The 27,051-nt window shown below is 42.2% G+C and overlaps 1 protein-coding gene across 1 annotated transcript in view; it reads left to right on the top strand.

The window, feature by feature from the left end:
* LOC126298826 (spermatogenesis-defective protein 39 homolog) overlaps window positions 1-27,051 on the top strand; it is a 100,998-nt gene that overhangs the window by 33,454 nt on the left and 40,493 nt on the right. The window contains exons 7-9 of the mRNA XM_049990304.1: window positions 5,463-5,599; window positions 7,234-7,261; window positions 25,198-25,336. Of these exons, the coding sequence (XP_049846261.1) occupies window positions 5,463-5,599; window positions 7,234-7,261; window positions 25,198-25,336 (304 nt within the window). The remainder of the gene's footprint in view (window positions 1-5,462; window positions 5,600-7,233; window positions 7,262-25,197; window positions 25,337-27,051) is intronic.

The raw sequence follows: 27,051 nt of genomic DNA, 5'->3' as shown, positions 1-27,051 counted from the left end.
GTCTAACAGTGCTGACATCCACTGTCACAACACCATACACCTTCTTCAGTCTTTCATGAATGCGTATGGGCGTTTCACCTTCTGCATTCAAGAATTCAATCACACAACGCTGTCTCAAACGAACATCGATGTCGGCCATCTTACAAACTTCTGCTGTGCTGCCACCTGTTGACACAGAAAGTTACTACTGCAGTGGATTGCAGAAGAAGGTTTGAGGAATGGCGCCAAATTCAAATTTTTCACTTAACTTAATTTTTTTAAGTAGAAAACAATGGGAGGCATTACTTTTTGACCGACCCTCGTAGTGGAGCAACTATTGTTAATACGGGGATTGCCCAGAAAGCAAAGCACTGCATTGTTTTTCCTTCAACAATTCTTTATTGAACGTAATGAGAATTACACACATGAAAGAATGGTATTTTATTTACACACCCTGTTTTCCACATAATCACCATCTCATTCCATGGCCTTTCTCCAGCACGAAACAAGGGTGTGTATGCCCCGGCACGAATCCTTGCCCTGATGAAGGAGCAAGTGCTTCACTCTGTGAATCATCTCCTTATCATCCTCAAAATGTCTTCCATGAATGGCATCCTTTAATGGCCCAAACAAGTGGAAGTGCGAGGGGGCTAGATCAGGCATGACAGCTGTGGGTGTTGCAAATTGTGGAGCTCCACTGAACCACCTTCCGATGATCTCACCCTCCGTGCCCAGCAGCTAACTGTACTTTTGTCTACAGCAGATGCTCCATAGACTGTGCTCAAGCATTTGTGAATATCCCATGCAGTTTCTTTCTCTAGAGTGAGAAATTCAATAACAGCACATTGCTTGTAACGTACATCACCTACAGATGCCATTTTGAAACTCTCCTGCAGCTACGCTACCTGTCGGAAGTGTCAGAAACTTGGTGTGTTCACTCAGGAGACTTCGAATAACACATACGTAATGTTTCGCATTCATTTTCGACTGAGAAAAAAAAAGTGATGTGTGTTACTTTCTTGGCAACCCCCCTAAAACAGAGTGAATACTGCTGCACTAGCATGGCCTATTTGATCATAAAGAAGTCTCAGTGAAGCAACATAGAAAGGAAATGCTCATACTGTGTGAAAGACACACACACACAAAAAGATTGAGTAAAGACTGTAGCCAGATGAATTACAAACTTTTTTGAAGTTAAAACACTGTTTTTCTATATTGTGGGATGAATGAGATTAATGAGAGTCTCAACAAATATATGGTTTGAGATGGAAAGTCATCAGAACAATGCAGTATTATAATTTTTGCAGCATCCATATCAACATGTAATTTATACAGGATTTGTCAGGTGTTAGAAAAAAAATGAAAGGAAAAATTGTATTCGGAGCAGCAATAGTGTTGAAAGCAGGATTTAGTATCTCTGCCAGTGGATGTCACAATGGAGGCAGATGAGCTGGCATGCATAGCGCAGTGGAATGGTGTAGAAACCTGCCATGGAGGGTGCATATGACATGTAGTATGGGCAGACCCACTGACAGAATTGTTCACATGCAGATGGCAGTAAGCTGGGCGTGTCAGTGCTAACACTGAGTGCGACCACCACAGAACATGCTGTACTGAGTGGTGTTGTGAGTGCTCAGTTGTCAGCTGCTCACACCAGCCACATGCTGTACATATGTCTGCATGATTTCAGATTTTCTAGTTCACTGTAGATTGACTCACATGATGAGTTTTCATTTCCTTTTACAGGGTTCTGTTCCCAGTTACTGTCAAGCCTCTGAAGTACCCATACCAACAGTGTAATGTGGCAGTGTTGTCACATCTGTGTACGTACTAAAAGGATTTATCCATTTATCCACACATTTTGTGGGTGTTTAATATACATTGATCAGCCAGGAGATTATGACCACCAACCTAATAGCCTTTATGTCCACCTTTGGCATAGATGACAGCAACAACATGTTGTGGCATGGGAGCAATGAGGCCTTGGTCAGTTGCTGGAGGGAGTTGATACCATATACACACACTCAAGTCACTTAATTTCAATAATTGTATGGAGGGGGGCAATAAGTTCTGATGGTATGTTCAATCACATCCCAGATGTATTTGACCTGGTTCATATCTGGCAAATTGGGGGCTAGCACATCAATCGAAACTCACTACTGTGTTCCTCAAAACACTCCATCACACTTTGGGCTTTGCGACATGGCATATTATCTTGCTGAAAAATGCCACTGCCATCTGGAAACATGACCATCACGTAGGTGTGTATGTGGTCTGCAACCAGTGTACAATACTCCTTGGCAGTCATGGTGCCTCACAGGATCTCCACCAGACCCCTGGCTGCCCTTGTGAATGTTCCCAGAGCATAATGGAGCCACCAGCAGCTTGTCTCCATCAAGGTGTTAAGAAGCTGCTCCCCTGAAAGATGAGGGATGCGCGTCCTACCATTGGCATGGTGAAGAAAGTATCAGGATTCATCAAACCATGCAACGCTCTGCTACTGTGCCAACGTCCAGTGCCGATGGTCAAGTGTCCATTTCAGTCATAGTTGCTGATGTCATTGTGTTAACATTGGCACCTGCATGGGTTGCCGGCTGTGGCGGTCCATTGTTAGAAGTGTTCGATGCATTGTGCATTCAGACAATATTGTTCTCCACCCAGTATTAAAGTCTCATGTTAGTTCCACCACAGTTTGCCACCTACCAGTCTACCCAGACTACGACATCTGATATCTGTAATGAAGGGTTACCACCTAACCCCATGACATCTGGACATGGTTTCACCTTGGTTTTGCCCTATGTAGAAGACACTCACCATAGCATTCCTCAAACACCCAACAAGTCATCCAGTTTCCAAAATGCTCATGCCTAGCCTCCGAGCCATCACGATCTGCTCTTGATCAATCATCAGCATGCTCACTGATACTACGTGCATCTTGGATGTGCCTGACTAGCAGTTATTCCTCACCATATGATGCTGCTACCATCTGGACAAGTTTGTATAAATAGTAGGTTATTAGTCATAATGTTCTGGTCTCATCTGCTTGTTTTTGTGTTGTTTATTAGACACTTTTAGAATCAAAACATTCTTGTTTCTGTGATATCCCTACGATTGTTTTTCATGTTTAGGTAATTTTCTTCCAGTTGTATGTGATAGTCACGTATTATACTGAATGCTTTGTATAGTGACTTAGTAACTCCTTTTGGCCTCTGACACTTGGACTTCCTCATTTGTGTTTTCTCTTGTACTCTCTGCTTTTGTTGTCCTTCCAAATTATTTAAAAGCAGAGTAAAAGCATAGTATGCATGATCATACACCATCTCATCCCAAAAACAAACACACAGAATGGGAGGCAGCATGGAGTCATGCATATTTTACTGTAGGTATTCATGGAAGCTTGTGTACTCAAGGACCACTGCAAGATCTTGCAGTAATTCGCGAAAGAATAAATTCTTATAGGTCATTGCTTAAATGATGAGCCTTCATTGTCAAATCCTAAGATCTGAGAAAACTGCCCCTCCTTCTGTCCTTTTCCAACCCATACTTATTTCCTTCCTAAGGAAGTAACTAATAGTTCCACAAGCAAGGAATATTTATTAAACTTGTTCATGTGACTTGGGCAGAACTGGAATTTTGCCTCCTGAAGGTATTGGCCCCTCATTCCACCTCTTTGTAAGAAAGATAGTAAGAGAAATAAGTATCAACACAGTGACATATATTGACTTTGCAGTGCCCCATTTTCAGTAGTCATCTTTTATACACAAGGATCCATCTAAAAGGTGAAATTGGCAGTAAAAAGCCACCAGGACATAGTAACCTAGAGAGTAGTTGCTTCAGAACTTGCTACAAAATGACCTAGTTAGGTTGGTCACAAAAAGTAGTTCCACTTTTGTCAGTCGAGTGTTTTTGTCTACGTAAAAGTTTTTAATTAGGCTTTAGAGAAAGTAGCCACTCGTGGTTCACTGTACTGTGAAAGTACAACATGTGCTTCCGGCATCGATACGGTGTGTAGCTTGGCACATGGACCTACGGTTTAGGCACTATGTTGGTAGAAATATGTATCTAGTGATGAATCCTCAGAAAAATAGGGAAAGCGGTTAATCTGAGAATAAATTATTCCATAAGTTTTGCCACTTGTAAGTTGCAATACTACATCAGCTAATTTGAAAGTTGCTGTAGGAATGGATGGTTGCTGCCAAGCCTTGAGATCAGCCACTCTACCACTTAGATAATGACCAAAAATGTGATACTGATGAACCATTACTAATAATGCCCTCTCTCACTTGCCTCATTATTGAAACATTTTGGTTAGTGAATTCCTGCCATTCAATTATCCAAGCAGTGTCTGCCGAATTTGTTATTCCGTTCCTTTTTTATAACTTATACACTTTTTGTCATATTTTCATTCCTTCAACTGTCTGTACAGCACTCCTTTGACTAGTGTATGTGATGTTACCTCTTGTCATATAAAATTATAGGTCATCTGTGGTTGAGGAGACAAAGTAGATATAATTTCACCGTGCCACTAGAAAAAGAAATCTGATTCTTTGATATCACCATTCTAACAGGAAGTTTTCTTGCCAGATCTCACTTAAATACGACCTGGCTGACTCAGAGTATTTTAAATGGAATGTCACTAGAGCAGAGGGAGCAGTTTTACCATTTGCGGAATGTAAATAAAGTGCAGGAAGGAAAAAAAAAGAAGTTACTGAATTTATGGAACATTGATACCAGATGAGAAGGGTTTGAAACTTCTCTTCTGTGTAACAGTTAAGGGCAACTGCATAAAAATATCTCTTAGCTTTCTGTGTAATTGCAAGTGTGATGCAAGAGTAATTTGATAAGACACTGTCAGAACTGATGAGGTGTGAGGCTGATATGAGTGAAGAATTTTGTTACCTTGTAGGATAGGTCACATTAAACTATTAAATTCTTTTCTTTGTAAGTGGTATATGTCCACTTCCACATAACCTTGGGTAAAGCAGTTTGAAGTACCTCTGGAGATGTGAATTCTAGGAAGGCCAAGATGAGGACAAGTATAATGTGCCTAGCAGTGGTGATTTATGTCATATTTGGTGCCAGGTGCATTGAACAGCCAATGGCAACTTTTCTACATTTTTGGGATGTGGCTGAGGTGAAAATAAAATGAAGATAATCTCTCTCTGATGCTAAACTGTATGCTTTCATTGGGAAAGGATGATGTTTAAAATGTGTGAAGGGCTTACACTGATCAGTATGCTTTTGTATAAAATAACATGATATGCTACACACTCAGTACTTAGCCTTCAGGCCACAGTGGTGGAGTAACCACACTGTTGTGAACTAATTTATTGGCAGATTAAACCTATACTGTAATGTTTAGTGCTGCAATAATTTTAGTTAAAATATCACTAAATGTCAATAGTCACACCTAAAATTTCTTGGAATTTAATCCATGCCATTAACTGTATTATGATACTAATATTTTAATATTGTTATTACAGGTTGTTCTTTTTCTTGTTCGCACCCTGAAGAAATCACTCTTCTATAGCATACTTGCAACTCGTCCAGCAGCCGTTTCCCAATATGTGCAATACCTTACAACTCGTATGGAGGTCCAGGAACTTACTGATTTACTAACGTAAGTGTTACAAGTATAATTTAGTACTGATTCTGCTCAGCAGATTTGCTTGTTATACGCCTTTTGCAAAAGAGTGTAAATTTCCATTTTGACCTTGAGATAGGTATACATACTCTACATGGCAATTATTTAATTCTAATATTGTGGGTGTGAATTGCACAGGTCATCCTAAATTCTCTCTTGTTGTTAGCCAGAAACACCACTAGGAAAGCTGGCCGCGGTGGCCGTGGCGCTGCAGTCCGGAACAGGACTGATACTGTCACAGGTTCGAATCCTGCCTCGGGCATGGATGTGTGTGATGTCCTTAGGTTAGTTAGGTTTAAGTAGTTCTAAGTTCTAGGGGACTGATGACCTAATATATTAAGTCCCATAGTGTTCAGAGCCATACCACTAGGAAGAAAACAAAAATGTATTGGCATGTGATAAGAATTTTTAGATCCCTGAAGGGCCAGTGAACATATTGAATTCTGGGTACTATGAAATATAAGGGACAGTCGAGTGAATACGAGGCAGATGGGAAAAAAATAACTAAACTGTTCATTTTTTCAAAAGTAATGATCATAACTTTAATACATTTATCCCACTGTGAGCAAGATGGTCAATGCCTCCATGGAAAAAAGTTTGTGATTTCCTGCAGAACCATAATTGTGCCCAGGTGTGAACTCTTCATCCAGAGTGAATCTATGGCTACAAAAGTCTTTCTTCAGAGCTGCAAAAATATGGAAATCGCATGCTCTAGTACAGGACTGTATGGAGGTTGTGTAAGGGCTTCCCGGCAAAACTTCTGCAGCAAAGTTGAAACAACCTTGGCATCATGTGGGCCCAAACCAAAGTTCACTCCACATCATATTCAAACTTCTGCTGTGCTAAACAGAATCCACTGTAGTATTATCTTAACCAAACCAGTAGCACATTTGCATGCATTACACAGATCACATCACAACTTACTCAGACCGACCCTGGGCCGACTTGTATGCTGGATTCTGGTGTGGTTCTATCTAAGGCTGCTCGTGGTGTCTAGCACTATCTGATAGAGACACCACTGTGGTCAACAGTAATGTTGTGCCAGCTACTTGGTTTGTGCAGCAACATTGGATAGTGCCACTATGTGGACCACTCAAAATCATATTGAGACAATTGCTATCATATTGAGGTAATTGCTGTCATCAACAGGATGTTAAGTGAACTTCTCACCATAAACATGCTGAATTTACAGTTATTACCAAATGTATGAGGTGTGTTCAGAAAGCATTGCAATTTTTTAACCACAAATTAACTGTAGGTATTTTCACAAACATTTAATATTCTTTGAAGTAGTTTCCTTGGTCATCTACACACTTTTTCCAGCAGCTCTGTCATGCATCGCACGCATCCTGGAAGGTTTCAGTGGGGATCCCACCAAGGGCCCTTGTCATGGCATCATGGACAACTTCAACCGACCCAAAATTGATGCCTTTCAGGGCAGTCTCGATCCTCAGGAAAAGAAATATCTGAGTCAGCCTTGGATTTTGCTGTCTATCTGCAAAAATTTTAAAAATATTTTTGGGAAATAGTTCAGTCAGAATCACACACTAGTTATCATCCAATATCTCTGTGTGCATCATTTAAAATGTATTCTTCTTTCTTTCTTTCAGAATGCTGGGTCAAAACAGAGAAGCAGCAGTAAGTGCAGATAAGTGTATGATTAACTATCTATCAAATTTTTTCTCATTAGTTATGTACTACTAAATCATTAAAGATTACTTGTAATAAAATACAGTTTTGGGTTAAAGTAGTGTAAGATGTGTTGTCTTCTTTGTAAAGTTGAGGAATCTACCCGAGATCAGCAAATAGACGTGTGTGTTTGTGAGTTTTAACTGAAAAATACCTTATTTGTAGATTTAACTGTATGTAGGTCTGTGCCAGGAAATTCTGAACTGCTTCTACATCTACATCGACATCCATACTCCGCAAGCCACCTGACGGTGTGTGGCGGAGGGTACCCTGTACCTCTATCAGTTCTCCCTTCTATTCCAGTCTCGTATTGTACGTGGAAAGAAGGATTGTCGGTATGCTTCTGTGTGGGCTCTAATCTCTCTGATTTTATCCTCATGGTCTCTTTGCGAGGTATACGTAGGAGGGAGCAATATACTGCTTGACTCTTCGGTGAAGGTATGTTCTCGAAACTTTAACAAAAGCCCATACCGAGCTACTGAGCGTCTCTCCTGCAGAGTCTTCCACTGGAGTTTATCTGTTATCTCCGTAACGCTTTTGCGATTACTAAATGATCCTGTAACGAAGCGCGCTGCTCTCCGTTGGATCTTCTCTATCTCTTCTATAAACCCTATCTGGTGCGGATCCCACACTGCTGAGCAGTATTCAAGCAGTGGGCGAACAAGCTTATTGGGATATTGATTCTCATCTATGATATCTGTCAGACTGAAAGATACTTGACTTTCAGGTGATACTATTTAAAATTTTTCTCATATATTATGACTAGATAAATGAATTAGAAACATTATTTGGTTACGCAATTTAATTTTGGACGCTTTTGCAACATTTCCCCAGAGTCTTATGCCATGACAGACCAGAGAGTGGAAATATGCAATATTGTTATTTCTATGAGAACATAAGACCAACATAAGTCTTAGTGGTGAGCATGCTGACCTTAATTTCTTGAGCAGGTTATCATTATTTTCATTAATTAATTATCAATTTGTATGCCTAGAAATTTTGTATGTGGAGGTTCATCATTGTTCTGCCCATCAATATCTATTTCAAGAGCTTGTAACTAATTATTTCCTGTCTGAAACTGCAATTGATTTATTTTTGAAAGGTTTAATGATAGACTATTTGTTGCAAACAATTTGTATACTTTTTGTGTTATTGTTTCAGTTGTATTCTGCATCAGGGATTTCACCCACTTGATCCAGATAGTTGTATCATCAGCAAACGTTACTGTATTTGCCTTGTTATTTACTAATGCTGGTAGTGTAGAAATGTACACTAAGAGGATCACTGGTCATAGGATCAAGCCGTAGTGAACACAGTACTTAGCAGTTTTCCACTGTGATTTTGTTGTTTCGCCAGTGCCTGTTAGGGCAACTCTTTGTTTCCTCATAAGTAGGTAAAATTCCAGTCAAACTACTGGCTTGCCTTTGCCATAGTATAGGAGTTTTTGTATTAGAGCATTATGTTATATACATCCAGAACCTTTACTGAAGTCACAGAAAATTTACTCAGGATATCTTCTACAATTCAGTTCATCTAAAATTTCTTTTGCTGGACTGAATATTGTTATCTATGACAATAGCACTGTATAAAAGCCAAACTGGGAGACTGTCAGTGAGCTGTTGTGTGTAAGGTGTACATATAGCCTGTTGTAAACTACCCTCTCAGATAATTTTTAAAGGACTTGCAGAAGAGATATAGTCCAATAAATGTTGCCTGTCTGCCACCGCCTTTGTGTATTGGCATCGCCATAACATGTTTTAATCCATAAGGAGATACTCCTGTTTTCATAGACTGGTTACTTAAATAGCACAATATGTTGGTGATTAAATAACCACCAAAGAGCTGGCACTTTTAGGGATTTGATGATTTTTATGATTTTGTTATGTGTTGTGGCTTACATGTGCAGTGTCATTATTGCTGTATGATGAGTAAGACTAAGTAGTTGTATGGCTTCTGAGTTTGTTCCAGCTTTTTATGATTTTCCTTATGGTTTTAATTTCAATGTTTTATCTGTAAATTTGTTGTGCAGAGTACTTGGTTTTTGCCTTGCTGATTACACAGTCTGATTACATCATCTCTTACAGTGTATTTTCACTGATTTGTTTGAACTATCACTCTGTTGTAGGTGAGGTTCCCTTTTTCAGGGTCTTGATGTTCTAATCTCTGTTGTTATCCTGCCTTTTGGCCTACTTACATTTGACTTAATTTTTATTTGTCTTTGGGTGAAGTTGACTTAAAAGTGTTTGAGGTTTCTAAACATATTGGTGAGTTCATTGTTTATTATTCTAACAGAGCTTATGTGGGTTTGTTCCTTAACTGTTTTCGTGTTCATGAGTTTTAGCATTGCCATCTGACCATCATGATATGATAGGTAATTTATTAGGTTGGTACTTAAGGTTGAAGCATTTTTCCAGATGCAACAAACACACTTAACAGAGACATTAAGTCATCACTAATATATCCTCCATCACTATTTACAACAGTTTGAGAAAGTGACTGAAGAAAATAACACTGCATACCAAAAGACACTACAGGCGAACTGCACAAGAAGCTTGTTGGAGGATTATCTAGAGAATAGGAGGATCGGAAAGGTGACACATCGCTGAAAGGAAAGGGAATGGACTAAGGCTGAAATAGAGTGTATGGAATTGTCCAAGAACAAGAATGAAACAAGGAAGTTCTTTATAAATTAAACAATGCTAGAAGACAATTTGCTCCAGTAACCAGTTTGCGTAGAGATGAAGAAGGAAACACAATAAGTGAGAGTAAACAGACTCTGAAAAGATGGTGAAGATACTTTAATGACCTGCTGAATCGAAGATACTTTAATGACATGCTGAATCGAGAGATAGAGCAGGATCTCTCTAATGATTGCGAGCAAGGATTGGATGATGAACAGCCACTGGATGGCCTAGTAGTTAGAGGACATTAAGAAAGCTTTAAGGAAACTCAAGAATAACAAGGCCCACGACACTGATAGCATTCCTGCAGAATTGCTAAAATGTGGAAGAGCAACATTAGAGCAGTCTCTGTTTGAACTTATCACTCTCATATGGGAACAGCAAAGGATACCAGATGAATAGAATGAAGGAATATTATGTCTCATACACAAAAAGGGCGACCAAATGGCGTGTAGAAACCACTATGGAATCACCCTCTTGAACCTGGAGTACAAGGTGTTATCCAATATTATTTTTGATTGGCTACTCCCACAGAAATTGAGAAAACTGTTGAATATAGAATTGGGACACATCACCTCTTTATTGACTTTAAGGTTGCGCATGACAGCATCAATAGAAACCCATTGTTTCATGCCTCACAGGAGACAGGGTTGCATGAAAAGCTCCTGAGAATGGTTAAAATGATGATGCCTGATGTAAGAAGATGCATTCGAAATCGAGGAAATTGCTCAGACCCCCTGGAAATAAAAAATGGGCTATGTGAAGGAGATGCATTAGCATGCTTATTTAATGTAGCCCTCGAGAAGGTGATTATGGAAGCAGGCCTACAGACCAGGGGCACCACTTCTACAAGTCAGTGCAGATATTAGCATATGCAGATGATGTAGACATCATAGCACAGACAGTACCAGTACTGAAAAAAGTTTTACAGCCTTAAGTCAGGCAAGTGACAAGAGCGGTCTTATGATAAATGAAGATAAAACTAAATACATGGCCTGTGGGAAAGCATATAAACCCAATATGCTGACAACTTTCAGTGTGAATGGATATACATTTGAAAGAGTTGATAGCTTCAAGTATCTTGGTTCCACAGTCACTTGCTTTAATGACATCTCAACTGAAATTAAGATTAGGCTGATATCGCCAAGTAAGGCATATTTCGCCTTAAGTAATTTATTCTGGTCAAGACTCCTCACTCAGTCATCCAACAAAATTCACTATTTATATAACCTTTGTTAGACCAGTTCTCACTTATGTTACCGAAACGTGGCCCTTGACAGAAATCAATACAAGACTGCTCAACGGATTTGAGAGGAAAGTTTTGAGGAGGATAATTGACCCTGTGTATGACAGAGTACAATGGAAGAAAAGGTACAATATAGAATTGTACCGTACGTATGCCGATACTCCTGTAACAAAAATCATACGAACAAGAAGGATAAGGTGGGCAACAGTGGGCCCTCTGGGCCACCAGAATACATCTGCCCCCTTGGTGATAAGGGGCAAATATTCATTCGTTGCCCCCAAAGCACCTACTTCAGGAGCAAGACCCCCTCAAATGCAGGGAACATTGGTTCCCTCAACCATGCCGGAGAAGCAACAGCCTCCTCCGGCTCCTCTCATGCGGAAGGGGTCCCTTGGAACCCTCTCTGCCAAGGTCTCTACTAATGCCATGGTGGACACTCACCAGTGGCTAAGGGAGCCAAAAGCTGCTGGACAAAGAGCCTCATGGTTTTCCTCCGTGCCTGAAGCTGCTTCGGAGAAGTCTTCCCAGCAATCCCTTAAATAGAAGTGAGAGAGCAAGCAAACAAAGAAGAACTGTGCTAAGAAATGGGACCCTCTGTTGGCCCCTACACCAACACCCCTTACCAGTTCTGCATCTTAGGATAAGGTGGACATCTTAGCGTCCCCTGAGGACCTGGATCTCACTGATGAGTCATCCACTATAGGAATGGATACAAATACTCAATCGGTGGCAGCAGGTGACCCTGAGGCATAACCTGCCTCCTTGCATGCTTCATGCCTTCCCAGCTTCATGTAAACATCATCCTCCAGTGGAATTGCTGCAGTTTTTTTCCATCACCTGTCTGAGCTACAGCAACTCTTAAGCTTTACACCTGCTTTCTGCATTGCCTACCAGGGAACCTGGTTCCGGGTAATGCGGACCCCTGCCCTCCATGGCTAAATGGGATATTACAAGAACCTTAGCAACTATAATGGAGTGTCAGGTGGAGTTTCTGTCTATGTCCTGAACTCAGTATGCAGTGAACCTGTGCCCCTTCAAACCCCTCTTGAAGCTGTGGCTGTCAGGATAAGAACGATGCAGGAAATAACTGTCTGCAACATATATCTTCTTCTGGATGGTGCAGTACCCCTGAACACATTGGCTGTGCTGATTGATCAACTCCCTAAATCTTTCCTACTTTTGGGATATTTTAATGCTCATAACCCCTTGTGGGGTGGCACCATGCTTACTGGCTGAGGCAGAGATGTCGAAACTTGACTGTCTCAGTTCGACCTCTGCCTCTTAAATACTGGGGCCACCATACATCTCAGTATGGCTCACGGCACTTACTTGGCCATTAATTTATCCCTCTGCAGCCCAAGACTTCTCCCACCTGTCCACTGGAGAACATATGACGACCTGTGTGTTAGTGACGACTTCCCCATCTTCCTGTCACTCTCCCGACATCATGCTCATGGATGCCTACCCAGATGGGCATTCAACAAGGCAGACTGGGAAGCCTTTACCTCTGCTGTCACTACAACAATCATTTCTGCAGCGAAAAAGTCGATCCCTTGTTCTTCCGGTTACCCCCAGCGAAAGTCATTACCTTGGTGGTTGCCGGAAGTCACTGAGGCAATTAAAGAGCATCAGCGAGCTCTACAGCAGCATAAGTGGCACCCTTCCCTGGAGCATCTAATAGCCTTTAAATGGCTCCATGCCTGTGTTCACCACCTCATAAAAAGACGGAAACAGGAGTGTTGAGAGAGGTACGTCTCGACCATTAGGTGCCATATGTCACCTTCCCCAGTTAGGATGAAGATCAGATGGCAGGAGAGCTTCTGTGAAGTTTGGAAAGTAGGAGACAATGTACTGGTGGAAATAAAGCTGTGAGAACGAGGCATGAGTCGTGCTTGGGTACCTCAGATGGTAGAGCACTTGCCCGTGAAAGGCAAAGGTCCCGAGTTCAAGTCTCATTCTGGCACACAGTTTTAATCTGCCAGGAAGTTTCATATCAGTGCACACTCGGCTGCAGAGTGAAAATCTCATTCCGAAGATCAGACGTGTTTTTGAGTACCAGATCCCAACAGGTGACCCTGGCATTACCATCCATGGCGTGTTATCTACTGACACAAACAATATTGCTGCGTACTTTGCTGAGCACTATGCTCGAGCCTGTGCATCAGAGAATTACGCCCCGGCCTTGCACACTTTCAAATGGTGGATGGAAGGGAAAGTCCTCTTGTTCACTGCATGCCACAGTGAACCCTATAATGCCCAATTTACAGAGTGGGAGCTCCTCAGTGCCCTTGCACATTGCCCCAATACAGCTCATGGGCCAGAGTGGATCCACAGTCAGATGATTAAACATCTCTTGCCTGACTGCAAGCGACATCTACTCGTCATCTTCAACCGGATCTGGTGCGATGGCATCTTTCCATCGCAATGGTGGGAGAACTCCATTATACCAGTGCTCAAACCTGCTAAAAACCTGCTTGATGTGGATAGCTATCGGCCCATCGGCCTCACCAACATTCTTTGTAAGCTGCTAGTCTATGGTGTGTTGGCGGCTGGGTTGGGTCCTGGATTCATATAGCCTACTGGCTCCATGCCAGGGCGGTTTCTGCCATGGTTGCTCTACCACTGATAATCTTGTGTCCCTTGAGTCTGCCATCCAAACAGCCTTTTCCTAGCACCAACATCTCATTGCTATCTTTTTTTTTTTTTTAATTTATTTACTCAAAGCTTACGACATGACCTGGCAACATCATATCCTTGCCACATTGTATGAGTGGTGTCTCTGGGGCCTGCTCCTGATTGTTATCCAAAATTTCATGTCTGTCGCTCCATACTTTCCATGTTCAGATTGGTGCCTCCCATAGTTCCCCCCATATCCAGGAGAATGGAGTCCCACAGGGCTCTGTATTGAGTGTATCTCTAGTTGTAGTGGCCATTAACGGCCTAGGAGCAGCTGTAGGGCCACCTGTCTCACCTTCTCTCTATGCAGATGACTTCTGCATTTCACACTGCTGCTCCAGTACTGGTGCTGCTGAGTGGCACCTACAGCGAGCCATCCCCAAGGCGCAGTCATGGGCTCTAGCCCACGGCTTCCAGTTTTCAGCCGCAAAGTCGTACTGTTCATCCGGAACTAGAACTTTACCTTAACGATGATCCACTCACTGTAGTGGAGACATATCGATTCTTAGGACTGGTTTTTTTCTACGCCCGATTGACTTGGCTTCCTCACCTTCGTGAGCTTAAGCGGAAATACTGGCAGCACCTCAATGCCGTCTGCTGCCTGAGCAACATTTACTGGGGTGCAGATGACTCCACACTGCTGCAGCTCTACAGAACCCTTGTTCAATCCCGCCTTGATGATGGGAGTCTGGTTTATGGTTCAATAGCGCCCGCAGCGTTGCTTGTACTCTACCCAGTGCACCACTGTGGTGTTTGACTCGCTACAAGAGCTTTTAGGACGAGTCCAGTGACCAGCGTCCTGGTGGAGGCTGGTGTCCCTCCATTGAAGGTTAATTATGCACAACTGCTTGCCATTACACCGCACATGTTCATAGTTCTCCTGCGCATCCAAATTACCATCTCCTTTCCCACCCACGGCATTTCATCTCCCTCATTGGCGGCCCAGCTCAGGGCTTACAATTGCCATTCGCGTCAGATCCCTTCTATCTGAACTGGAGTTCTTGCCTTTACCACCTATAAGTGAGGTCCATTCACGTACACCTCCATGATGTACACCTAGACCATGGCTTCGCCTGAGCCTTTCACATGGCCCAAAGGACTCAGTTAACCCTGTGGCTCTCTGCTGTCACTTCCTCTTGATTCTTGACATTTACCGAGGACGTGAAGTTGTTTACATCGATGGCTCAGTGGCTGATGTCCACACTGGCTTTGTGTATGTCCATGGAAGACATATTGAACTGCATTCCTTGCTTGAAGGCTGCAGTGTTTTCACTGCAGAGCTGGTGGTTATATCTCGTGCTATTGAGCACATCCGTTCATGCGTTGGGGAGTCTTTTCTTCTGTGTACTGACTCTTTGAGCAGCCTGCAAGCTATCGACCAGTGCTACCCTCGTCTTCCTTTGGTAGCAACCATCCAGGAGTCCATTCATGCCCTGGAACGGTCCAGTCATTCAGTGGTGTCTGTCTGGACCTCAGGTCACATCGGAATCCCAGGCAACAAACTTTCCGACAGGCTGGCCAAATGGGCTACACGGAAACTGCTTCTGGAGATCGGCATTTCTGAAACTGACCTGCATTCAGTATTACGCATAAGGTCTTCGGCTTTGGGAGACAGAATGGCATAAAGTCAGTATGCATAACAAATTTTGTGCTACTAAGGAGACTACGAATGTGTGGAAGACCTCTATTTGAGCCTTTCGCAGGGACTCTGTGGTTCTCTGTCGGCTCCACATTGGCCATGCTTGGGTGACACATGGCTACCTTCTGCACTGTGAAGACCCGCCTCAGTATCAGTGTGGCGCCCGGTTGACAGTGGCTCATATTCTGGTGCACTGCCACACTTTGACTGCCCTGCGACAAAATCTTTGGTTGCCGAACTTGTTGTTTTATGTGAAAGCGCCTCATCGGCTGATTTAGTTTTATGTTTTATTTGTGAGAGTGGGTTTTATCATTTGATCTCTAAGTTTTAGTGCCTGTCCTTTGTTCCTCTGTGTCCTCCACCATAGTGCTTTCAGGGTGGAGGTTTTAATGTGTTGCAGAGTGGCCAGCATCTGCTTAGCCATGGTAATCTGCTTTGCCATTTTAATCTCTTCTACCTGTGTCATGGATTTTTGGCGTTTTCTTGTCCCCTTTTTTTCCATTTAATTGTTTGTTGCCCTTCCATCATTATTGTGTTTTTCCTTTCTTTCTGTTTTGTGTTGTAAGTCTCTTTCTTTGTTCTCATCCTTGTGACATTGTTTTATTCGGAACAAGGGACCAATGACCTAGCAGTTTTGTCCCTTTACCCCTCTTTGAAACCAACCAACCACTGTTGCATCTCCGTTGCATGGCAACATCGATGAGGTCATCCAGACCACCACTACTACCATAGTTGTCACAGCTGAATCAGAAATCTCTTGTTCCTCAGGTTGCCCCTGGTGGAAGACAGTGTCTTGGTGGTTCACCAGAAATTGCTGTGGCCTTTAGAGGCTGTAGGCAGGCTGTCCAACATCACAAGCGGCTCCCATCCCTGGAGTACCTCACTGCCTTCAAACGGCTCCATACCTGGGTCCATCAAATCATCAAACAACAAAAGCAGGCATGTTGGGAGCGATACATCTCCATCATTGGGACACAAACCTCTCCTTCCCAGGTGTGGACGAAGCTCAGACACCTTTACAGATATCAGAGCCCTATAAGTTTATCTGGAATTTTCACAAATGGAGCTGTATATACTGACCCAGATGTAATCGCAGAGCATCTTGCTGACAGTTATGCTCGTACCTCTGCCCCACCTTTTATGTCTTAAAACAGTGCATGGAACGACAACTATCTTTTGCTCCATGCCACCCTGAGTCATTTAATGGTCCATTCAGTAAGTGATAATTTCTCAGTGCTCATGCCAATTGTCCTGACACACCCCCTGGGCCAGACCACATCCGTCACCAAATGATTAAACCATTCGTCAGCGGATTACCAGCGCCACCTCCCTGCATTCTTTAACAGCATATGGGGTGATGGAGAATTCCCATCACATTGGTGAGAAAGTATCATTGTGCCACTGCTAAAACCTGATAAGAACCTGCTAGATGTTGATAGTTATTGTCGTACCAGTCTTGCCAATGTTCTGCACAAGCTGCTCAAACGTATGGTGAGCTGGTGGTTGTGTTGGCTCCTTGAGTCTCAGGGTCTTCTGGCCAGTGTTTGCCAAGCTTGCTCCACCACTGACAATTTGGTGTACCTGGAGTCTGCCATCCGAACGGCCTTTTCGTGCTGTCAATACTTTATTGCCGTCTTTTTTGACCTGACAGAAGCCTACGATACCACTTGGCAACACTACATCCTTGCTACTCTGCACAAGTGGGGCCTCTGCGTCCCGTTCCCAATTTGGATATGGAACTTTTTGTTGCTCCACACTTTCAGAGTTCGAGTTTGCCCCATATCATAGAGAACGGGGTCCCGCAGGGCTCTGTACTGAGTGTCCCACTCTTTTTAGTTGCCATTAATGCTCTTGAAGCAGCAGTGGGGTCCTCTTATCCTCCTCCTTATATGTTGATAATTTTTTGTATTTCTTTCTGCTCCTCTTTATTTGAGTTGCTGAACGTCGAATGCAGGGAGCTGTATAAAACGTGGAGTCATGTTCTCCCACCCACGGCTTTCAGTTTTCAGCAGCCAAGACTTGCATCATGCACTTCTGTCATCATTGTACTGTCCACCTGCATCCAGAACTTTACCTCAATGGCCAACTGCTTCATGTAGTGGAGAATTATCACTTTTAGGACTGGTCTTTGACACCCTTTTAACTTCGCTCTCTCATCTTCATTAGCTTAAGGAAAAGTACTGGTGACATCTTAACATTCTTTGATGCCTGAGTCACACTGACTGGGGTGCAGATCTCCCTACATTGTTACAGCTGTACAGAGCCCTTATACAGTCCTGTTTTGACTATGGGAGTGTGGTGTATGTTCAGCATCGCCCTCAGCATTGGGGGTGCTGGACCCTGTACGTCACTGCAGAGTTCGACTTGCAGCAGGGGCTTTCCGAACGAGCCCAGTGAACAGCCTCCTCGTGGGAGCTGGGGTTACTCCAATTGCTGATCAGGTGACAACAATTGCTTTTGAATTATACCACCCACATTCGTAGTTTGCCTCACCATCCAAATTACCATCTCCTTTCCCCTAACATGGTGATCCATCTCTTGCAGCTGTGGCCCAGATTGGGGATTCTGATTGCAGTCTGTGTCTGGTCTCTTCTCACTGAACTCAAGTTTTCCCTCTGCTACCTTTCTCCAGGGTCCACTCAGGTACACCTCTGTGGTCGATGCCTCGGCCACAGTTTCATCTGGACCTATCTCATGCCCTGAAAGTCGCAGCTCCCCAGAGGCCCTCCACAGCCAATTTTTCTCTATTCTCTGCGAGTTTGAGGGCTCAGAAATAATCTACACCAATGGCTCGATGATCACGTTGGCTTCCCTTATGCTCACGCCAGACATGCTGAACAGTGCTCTTTGCCGGATGGCTGCAGTATTTTCACTGCAGAGTTGGTAGCCATCTGTCATTCTCCTGAGCGTATCCACTCCTTCACAGGTGAGTCCTTCCTTATCTGTAGTAAGTCCTTAAGTAGCATGCAAGCTCTTCACCAGTGTTTCCCTCACCATCCTTTGGTAATGAGTACCCAGGAGTCTGTTTCTGTCCTCAACGACTGTGTGGATGTTCAATGGCCTTCATTTGGACCCCCGGACATACTGGGATCCCAGGAAATGAACTGGCTGACAGGCTGGCCAAACAGGCTACCGGTAAACCAACTCTGGAGATTGGCATGCTGGAGACTTATCTACAATTGGTCTTATACCATAAAGTTTTTGGGATCTGGGATATTGTAGGGTGCACCCTCAATACACCAAATAAACTACATATTATCAAGGAGACAACAAATTTGTGGCAGTAATTCATGCAAGCCACCTGCAGGGACTCCATTGTCCTTTGCTGCCTCTGTGCTGGTCATACTTGGCTGACTCATGGTCACCTTTGCGAGGACCCACCTCAGTGTCATTGTGGTTCCCACTTGACTGTCATCCACATCTTGCTGGACTGCCGAATTTCAGCTGCACTGAGTTGCCTCATCAGCTGATCTAGTTTTTATCACACAATCTAAGGGTGGGCATCTGTCCGCCTCTCCCAGGCCTTCACCCTCCCTCCATTTCCAGTCTTGCTCGCTGTTTCTTTGCCTTGGTGTTTGTCTTTTCCCTGTCTGTGTTTCTCTAGCCTTGTCTTTTTGGTTGGAGATTTTATTGTGTGGAAGGGTGGTTGTCTCATCATTTTTCTAATTCTTTCAGTCAGCTGGCACAGGCCATCTGCTATATTATTTTAATACCTTGTACTGCTTTTTTCCCTTTAGTGCATGGCTTCCCCTTTTGTCAAGCTTATTTTGTTTTCTCTTTCAGTGTGGTTCCCAGCTAGTTTTCTGCCTTTTTTTACTTCCCCAGACTCTTTTGAGGAATGGTTTTACTTCATGACCTGTTTTAATGTGGGGGGAAAATGGACTCGTGACGATGTAGTTTGGCTCCTTTCTCTCTAAAGCAACCAACCATTGTCTCTTAATATTTTCACTTGTTGCAGTAGTTGAGGTAGGTGTAGCAAACAGCCTGTGCCATAAGCCTAAGGAGGTAAGCTGAGCCTGATGCTGACACGGTGGATATTGAGTTGGCAGTGGCAGCCATGGCCCTTGGCTTGCAGTGGCACCCATTGGCAGTGTAGGCTCATACATTGTTGCCTGATTGTGTCCTAGTGATATGACATCAGATAGTGCCACCCAGGGTGATGAACCACAGACTGTAGTCTGCAGTGGTTCCCCAGTAGCACAGAGCTGGGTGTAATCTGTTCATACCTCAGACCAGAAGACACTGTCAAGTGTGACTGCAAACAGTCTTATGGGGACTGCAGCAGAATGTTGGCTGCCAAGGGCCTGGGCAGTTAGGTGATAGTTGCTACATGATAGTTACAGTGTAGACTTCAAAGGTGCATCAGACACAGACTGGGCACAGAAACATTGCCCAGTTGTCCAGAAAGGTGACAATGATGAACTGGTCCAAAGGGTTTCAATACCCCTGTGAGGCACTGACTGTGCAGAAGAAGCCACATTTCTGTGTCATGTGGAAGCACCTCAAACACAGGCCAGTGACCAAGTTCCAGCTGTTGTCAGGAGGTAGTAGGTCAAACTAAGGAAACTACCTGAAGGTTGGTCAGTGTCTCAGGCCATTGATTTGCAGTAGGCTGTAAGCACTGAAGTGGCTCCCCCTTGCCGCAATGGCAGATCAAAAACTGTAGCTGGCGAAGACAGTTGTGAATGTCCTGGATTTGATACTTGATTATAGATTTCATACTTGGCTGTGGCTGCAACTTGTACTGTTACATACATTATTTCACACACACTGGAAAGCTCAATGATTTATTGTATGTATTGACTGTTTTAATTGATCAATTGACTAATAATCACTGAATTTCAGGGCACACACATACACAGTAACAGCAAGCAAAAAAGTGATAAATTTCATGCAGTTTATCTGCAGACTTCCTATGCCCCATAGTGGCTTCTTATCCTCTAGCCATAAAATTGATTTGTTTTACTTTTTACGTACTGAATCATACCATAATAAAAAATAAAAAAATCCAAAACTAATCCAACTTCTTACTGGCATAAGGTCTGCATATTCTTGGAAACTATCTTGTAAGACAGTTTTTTCCTGATCTATCATCTTAGAAGTGTGTGCATATTTCGCTGCTGTTGATGCTGGTGGTGGGTGCAGGGCCAGTAATTTGAGAATTGTACCATTATATTAACAGAAGAGAGTTTTTATCACTACAAGCAAGAAATAGTGTTGTTTATAATGAAGTAAAGTAATGATATTTGTCTGTGTTGCAAAACATGAAGAGTGGGCAAGATATATTAGAATGAAAGCATTCCTGATCACTGACCCTTTAATCTGGCAAATAAATTATTATATAATTTTTCTATAGTGTAACACATAATTTTGAAAGCATTGAAGCAGAGTAGATTTAATCAGACCCACCTAGTCCAACTTCCTGTACGGACAGAGAGCTATCCAAAATCTGTGCAGCAGAGAAATAGGTCCATACTGTCCAACCCACTTCTCCATGTGTAATTACAGAAGAAGGAATTTTCATCCTGATGCATATCAGGACATGTTGGTATTTAGGGCAAGGAAGAAAATGCATATTATTGTTTCATAACTCATTAGAGTTAGAACCCAAGTGCAAAAGTACAAGAAGAGTGGGAGAATATCTGCCTTAGTCATGTTGAAGCAATTGTCTGATAGTACTTAGGAAAATCAAGTACAACATAACTCAGAATAGGTAAACAATAATTTAGGAAAATTAGACTTAAAGTGAAGCAGATGAGAATACTTATATGTAGAACCACCTGTTTGTGGTGAAAATTTTTGCCCGATTTTGTCAGTTTTAAAAGTTATTTCGGTATATTTTTCGCTAGATTTTTTTTCCATTTCGTCAATAATTTTGCTAAATTTTATTTCCACTTTTCAGCAGTAAAAGGTAAAGGAAATACATTTATGGCACATTTGCAGTGAAAACTCTTTTATTTTACATAAATTGAAAAAGCATAAAAATTATAAATCTTATTAAAAGGCAAATACCAAATCATGAAAGTTTGGAAAACATTTATCCTGTCCTAGTCTATGTACATAACACACAACTCAGTCTGAGAAAGGCAAGGATACCATGACTTCCATATTACTGGGAGTCAGAGCTGTTCTCCTGTCAGACATTATATTGCAATATCAAGAAAATGATCTCTCACTGTCAACATTACTGACTGGGATACACAAAGCCTTCACTGCAGCTTCCACAAAAAGTCCATACTCTACTTTCAGGGAAAGAAGAATACCAATCACATCAACATCTTTACCTTCTCTACAAGAACTATCTACTAAGTCCCTAAACAATGTGTATGGTACAAGAAATTCTGACGTTGGAAGTTCTTGTAGAATGGGAATTTTCTTTATCAGCTGAGATATTTCAGCACTGTCTAAATTGCCTTTTATTATGTTTCTCGGATCAAACAATTTACCTATAGAAGAAATGACAATTTCTCCTGTGTCACACTCTATCAAGTGGTTCAGTTTTGTAAGACTTGCTCTACCTGCAGACTGGAAGATTGATGTTAACTGTACTTGCATATGCTCTGGCAGTTTAAGAAGTGTTTCTCAGGTTGTCTCGGGGGAAAAAAATGCATACTCTAGTAACTTAAAGCTCTTTGCAAGGTCACCAAGCTTAGACTGCAGAAGATGAATTAACGGTATCTTGGAGCCGTCTGATGTCAGCAGCAAATTGCAACATTTTGAGCAGTGCTCAACAAGAAAAATAGCCAGGCACTGGATTTTTTTTTTTTCTTCAACAGAAATCAAAGCTATAAAATAATTGACAGCTACACACACATCTTCAACAGCTTCAACAAATTCTACTATATCACAGAGCTATTCTCCAAGTTACTTGACACTTTCAAACCACGAGTTCCACCTGGTGATGACAGGAATATGGAAAAGTTAAGCTTTTTTCATTACACCTACATATTTCTGAGCTGAGAACTGAATGTATGCATGCTTTCTCTTTCGGGTATTAAGGAAGATGTGTTTTGTCTGCAAAACACAATGATTCAGATCACAAAGTTCCACAGTCCACACATTGCCAACCTAATTTAATTTATGAGCCCAGCATTGTGTGTATACTAACCCTTCTGAACCTAAACCCTAACTACATTTATACACTTGCCCATATAACGGGCTGAATCTGAAGTTATAGAAACTACATTTCTGTACTGAATTTCAAGTTTCTGTATTACACTCATAATTGCTTGCGCACATTCTGTAGCATTTGCATTTGCAATAACTTTCACTCCCCCGACAAATAATTTATGAACTGCACCATCACCACAACTAAGTACTTTTATCAGAACCACGAACAGACACTGCCCTTTTCTGTCTGTCGTTTCATCACAAAGAATTGAAACTCTTTCGACTTTCACAGCTCCTTTTAATCTTCCCTACTCTTCTTTGATGATTCGAGGTATGTAACCTTCCTGTAGTCTTCCAGCTGAGAGTAAGTCTCCAGCACCTTGAAAATGTCAATAGAACTGCTATTAGAGTACTATGTAATGAATTAAATTACCACATTACCCAATTATAAGACTTTTTTAAGAGGGTGCTCGAGGAAAAATTATTTTTAATATAGGCTTTTTCTGACCAACAAACATTATTGGCTATTGAGATTACCTAATCTTTGCTGCGATTAGCAGACGGCAAATTAATTATTACACAAACCTGGTATGTATTTGTTCATCCATTCTCTCAGCTTCGGCTGATCAACTTTTCCATCAGAGTATTTGCGTCAATGAAAGCTCGAGTAGTCGATAAAATGAATTCTTCTTTATCATTTTTCGCTCGTTTTGCCGCTGCAGTGACCTTCGTGAGTGTAGCTTGTCTTTTTATACCAGTAGTTGTTAGCGCCTTCTTCTTGTTCTTCTTATGGGAAGAACAGTTTCAGGCACGTGTCCATCCTCTGCCACTCAGTACGCACATTGCAGTATTTGCACACAAGTATCTTCGTGACGAAAATTCCTTTTCTCGGTCAAAACCTGTCACTACGATATTAATCATCTGTAGCATGAAAACAAAACACAAAATACCGCACTCAATGCACCAGCGATGCCACAACGATTTCCAACACGCAATACTGAATACACTGCCAGAAAATTGTAGAATGTCTTTGGAATACTCGATATACTATATATATCGAAATGGTGTAAATTGATATCCGGATTGTATTACCATAACTCCAATCGAATTTCCGCAGTTAAGTTCAATTGATGAGATTTTGCAAAGTTTCATCAATTATTTCGCGATTTGAGCAAAATGTGTAAAATTTCGTGAAAATTTCGTGCTTTGCGAAAAACAGGTGCCATGTACATACAGTGACAAAATAAATTGGCGCCTCAAATTGAGTCACCTCACTGTTAAGACACACAGTCATGTATCAATGGGAATAAAAGTAGGTTGAAATGGTATACAAGCTCTAATATGTGAAACCAATGATTCAGTAATGGTGCTCCTACTTTCAACCACTGAGATGAGACAATGTAATTTTAACATACCTCTGAATAGGATATTGCTCTTTACATTACTTGTTCATTAAGATTTTGTACTGTTTTATGATACTTCATACAACATTTTAGAGCAATATGTTTTGTATTGTGATAGTAGGGCACCATCAGTTTAGTGCACCTCAGATTTATATAATGGCAATGAGTCGCAGACAGGCACAGTGAAAAAGACTGCTAAAATATTTAAGCTCAGACACAGTCCTTCTTCCAAAATAGAAATCACACATACACACACACACAAAAATCACAACTCACACAGACATGGCCACTGCCTCTGGGCCCTGGGCCATGACTGAGTATGACTGGAGAAGCAATCCTCTGGTGGTGGGTGATGGGGTTAGTAGGTGGCACAGGGAAGAAAGGGGTATGGGTGGGGGAAGATGCTGTCCTGCCTGAGGGAGCATGTAGGTATGTGGTGGGGACAGGGTAGGGCTGCTAGGTGCAGCGTCAGAAAGATGTACTGGGGGGGGGGGGGGGGGGGGGGAATAGGATAGAAGGGGGAACAAGTAGTAAGGCACGTGTAGTGCTGGAGTGAGAGCAGGGAAGGGGATAGATAGGTGGACAGGGAAGAATATTCTGAATTTCAGGGCACAACAAAAAATAGTCATACCCTTGGTGGAGAATGTGATTCATTTTCTCCAGTCCTGGGTGGCACTAAGACACAAGACGAGTGCTTGTCTGTGGCCAGTGGCCAGGCAGTGGGCATGTGGGAGGTGGTAGATAACTGGAGAGACAAGGCACTGGAGATCTTATATGAGTTAATAATTAGGTGAGTTTAGTGTGTATTTCTAGTGGCTGCCATAGTCTCATCACCCTATTTCTCCCATCCTCCTCATCTGCTTTGTCAAGAGTATGTGGGAGAGAAAAAGTGTAATTTTAACTAAGATGTTATCCTATGAATGTTTTCATTTTTTTGTATTGTTACTTCACTTTTTCAGAATGTTATAAAGAGGGGGCAGAGCTACATTCATCGCCATATGTTGTCATTTAATGGGTGGATTAAGCAACTTATTTATTTTTGGTTATAGTGTTGTTTTGCAATTGTTATTCATATTGAAGATCTGTATAATGAATGGTGTTATTGGCATAAAATTTTTCTTTCATTGCAGATGAAACAATTCCATCTCGCTGTTAGATATACTTCCAATGTTGAAAGGAAAATTCAGAAGCTTCGATTCTGTGCAAAAAATTACTTTATCACTGACGGAATTGACCGAAGGACAGTTTTGAACTATGTTCAGCTACTTGGTAAGTGTAAGGTGCACGTGTTTGTGTTTCTTATTGTAAGGTATTACTATTGTCATTCCATTATCATTGTCATATACAGGGTGCTACAAAAAGGTACGGCCAAACTTTCAGGAAACATTCCTCACACACAAATACAGAAAATATGTTATGTGGACATGTGTTCGGAAACGCTTAATTTCCATGTTAGAGCTCATTTTACTTTCGTCAGTATGTACTGTACTTCCTCGATTCGCTGCCAGTTGGCTCAATTGAAGGAAGGTTAAGTTGACTTCGGTGCTTGTGTTGACATGCGACTCATTGCTCTACAGTACTAGCATCAAGCACATCAGTACGTAGCATCAACAGGTTAGTGTTCATCACGAACGTGGTTTTGCAGTCAGTGCAGTGTTTACAAACGCGGAGTTGGCAGATGCCCTTTTGATGTATGGATTAGCAAGGGGAATAGCCATGGCGCGGTACGTTTGTATCGGGACAGATTTCCAGAACGAATGTGTCCCGACAGGAAGACATTCAAAGCAATTGATCGGCGTCTTAGAGAGCATGGAAAATTACAGCCTATGACTCGCGACTGGGGAAGACTTAGAACGACGAGGACACCTGCAATGGACGGGGCAATTCTTCGTGCAGTTGATGATAATCCTAATGTCAGGGTCAGAGAAGTTGCTGCTGTACAAGGTAACATTGACCACGTTTCTGTATGGAGAGTGCTACGGGAGAACCAGTTGTTTCCGTACCATGTACTGTGTGTGCAGGCACTATCAGCAGCTGATTGGCCTCCACGGGTATACTTCTGCGAATAGTTCATCCAACAATGTGTCAGTCCTCATTTCAGTGCAAATGTTCTCTTTACGGATTAGGCTTCATTCCAATGTGATAAAGTTGTAAATTTTCACAATCAACATGTGTGGGCTGGCAAGAATCTGCACACAGTTGTGCAATCACGTCATCAACACAGATTTTCTGTGAACGTTTGGGCAGGCATTGTTGGTGATGTCTTGACTGGGCCCCATGTTCTTCCACTATGCTCAATGGAGTATACAGAATACTCTACCTGTGCTGCTAGAACATGTGCCTTTACAAGTACGACACAACATGTGGTTCATGCACGATGGATCTCCCGCACATTTCAGTCAGAGTGTTCGTACGCTTCTCAACAACAGATTCGGTGACCGATGGATTGGTAGAGGCAGACCAATTCCATGGCCTCCACCCTCTTGACTTTCATTAATGGGGGCATTTGAAAGCTCTTGTCTACGCAACCCCGGTACCAAATGTAGTGACTCTTCGTGCTCGTATTTTGGATGGTTGTGATACAATACGCCATTCTCCAGGGCTGCATCAGCACATCAGGGATTCCATGCGACGGAGGGTGGATGCATGTATCCTCACTAACGGAGGACATTTTGAACATTTCCTGTAACAAAATGTTTGAAGTCACGGTGGTACGTTCTGTTGCTGTGTGTTTCCATTCCATGATTAATGTGTTTTGAAGAGAAGTAATAAAATGAGGTCTAACAAGGAAAGTAAGTGTTTCCGGACACATGTCCACATAACATATTTTCTTTCTTTGTGTGTGAGGAATGTTTCCTGAAAGTTTGTCCTTACCTTTTTGTAACACCCTGTATGTTTTGCATTAAATAATTACATTTTCTAATTATAATGACTGTGGAAACTTGAGATTTGTTTCTTGTTTAACTGAGTAGGTTTAGCATCCA

This window comes from Schistocerca gregaria, chromosome X (genome assembly GCF_023897955.1).
Source record: "Schistocerca gregaria isolate iqSchGreg1 chromosome X, iqSchGreg1.2, whole genome shotgun sequence".
Taxonomy (NCBI): domain Eukaryota; kingdom Metazoa; phylum Arthropoda; class Insecta; order Orthoptera; family Acrididae; genus Schistocerca; species Schistocerca gregaria.
This window is presented reverse-complemented; position numbering and strand designations above follow the sequence as displayed.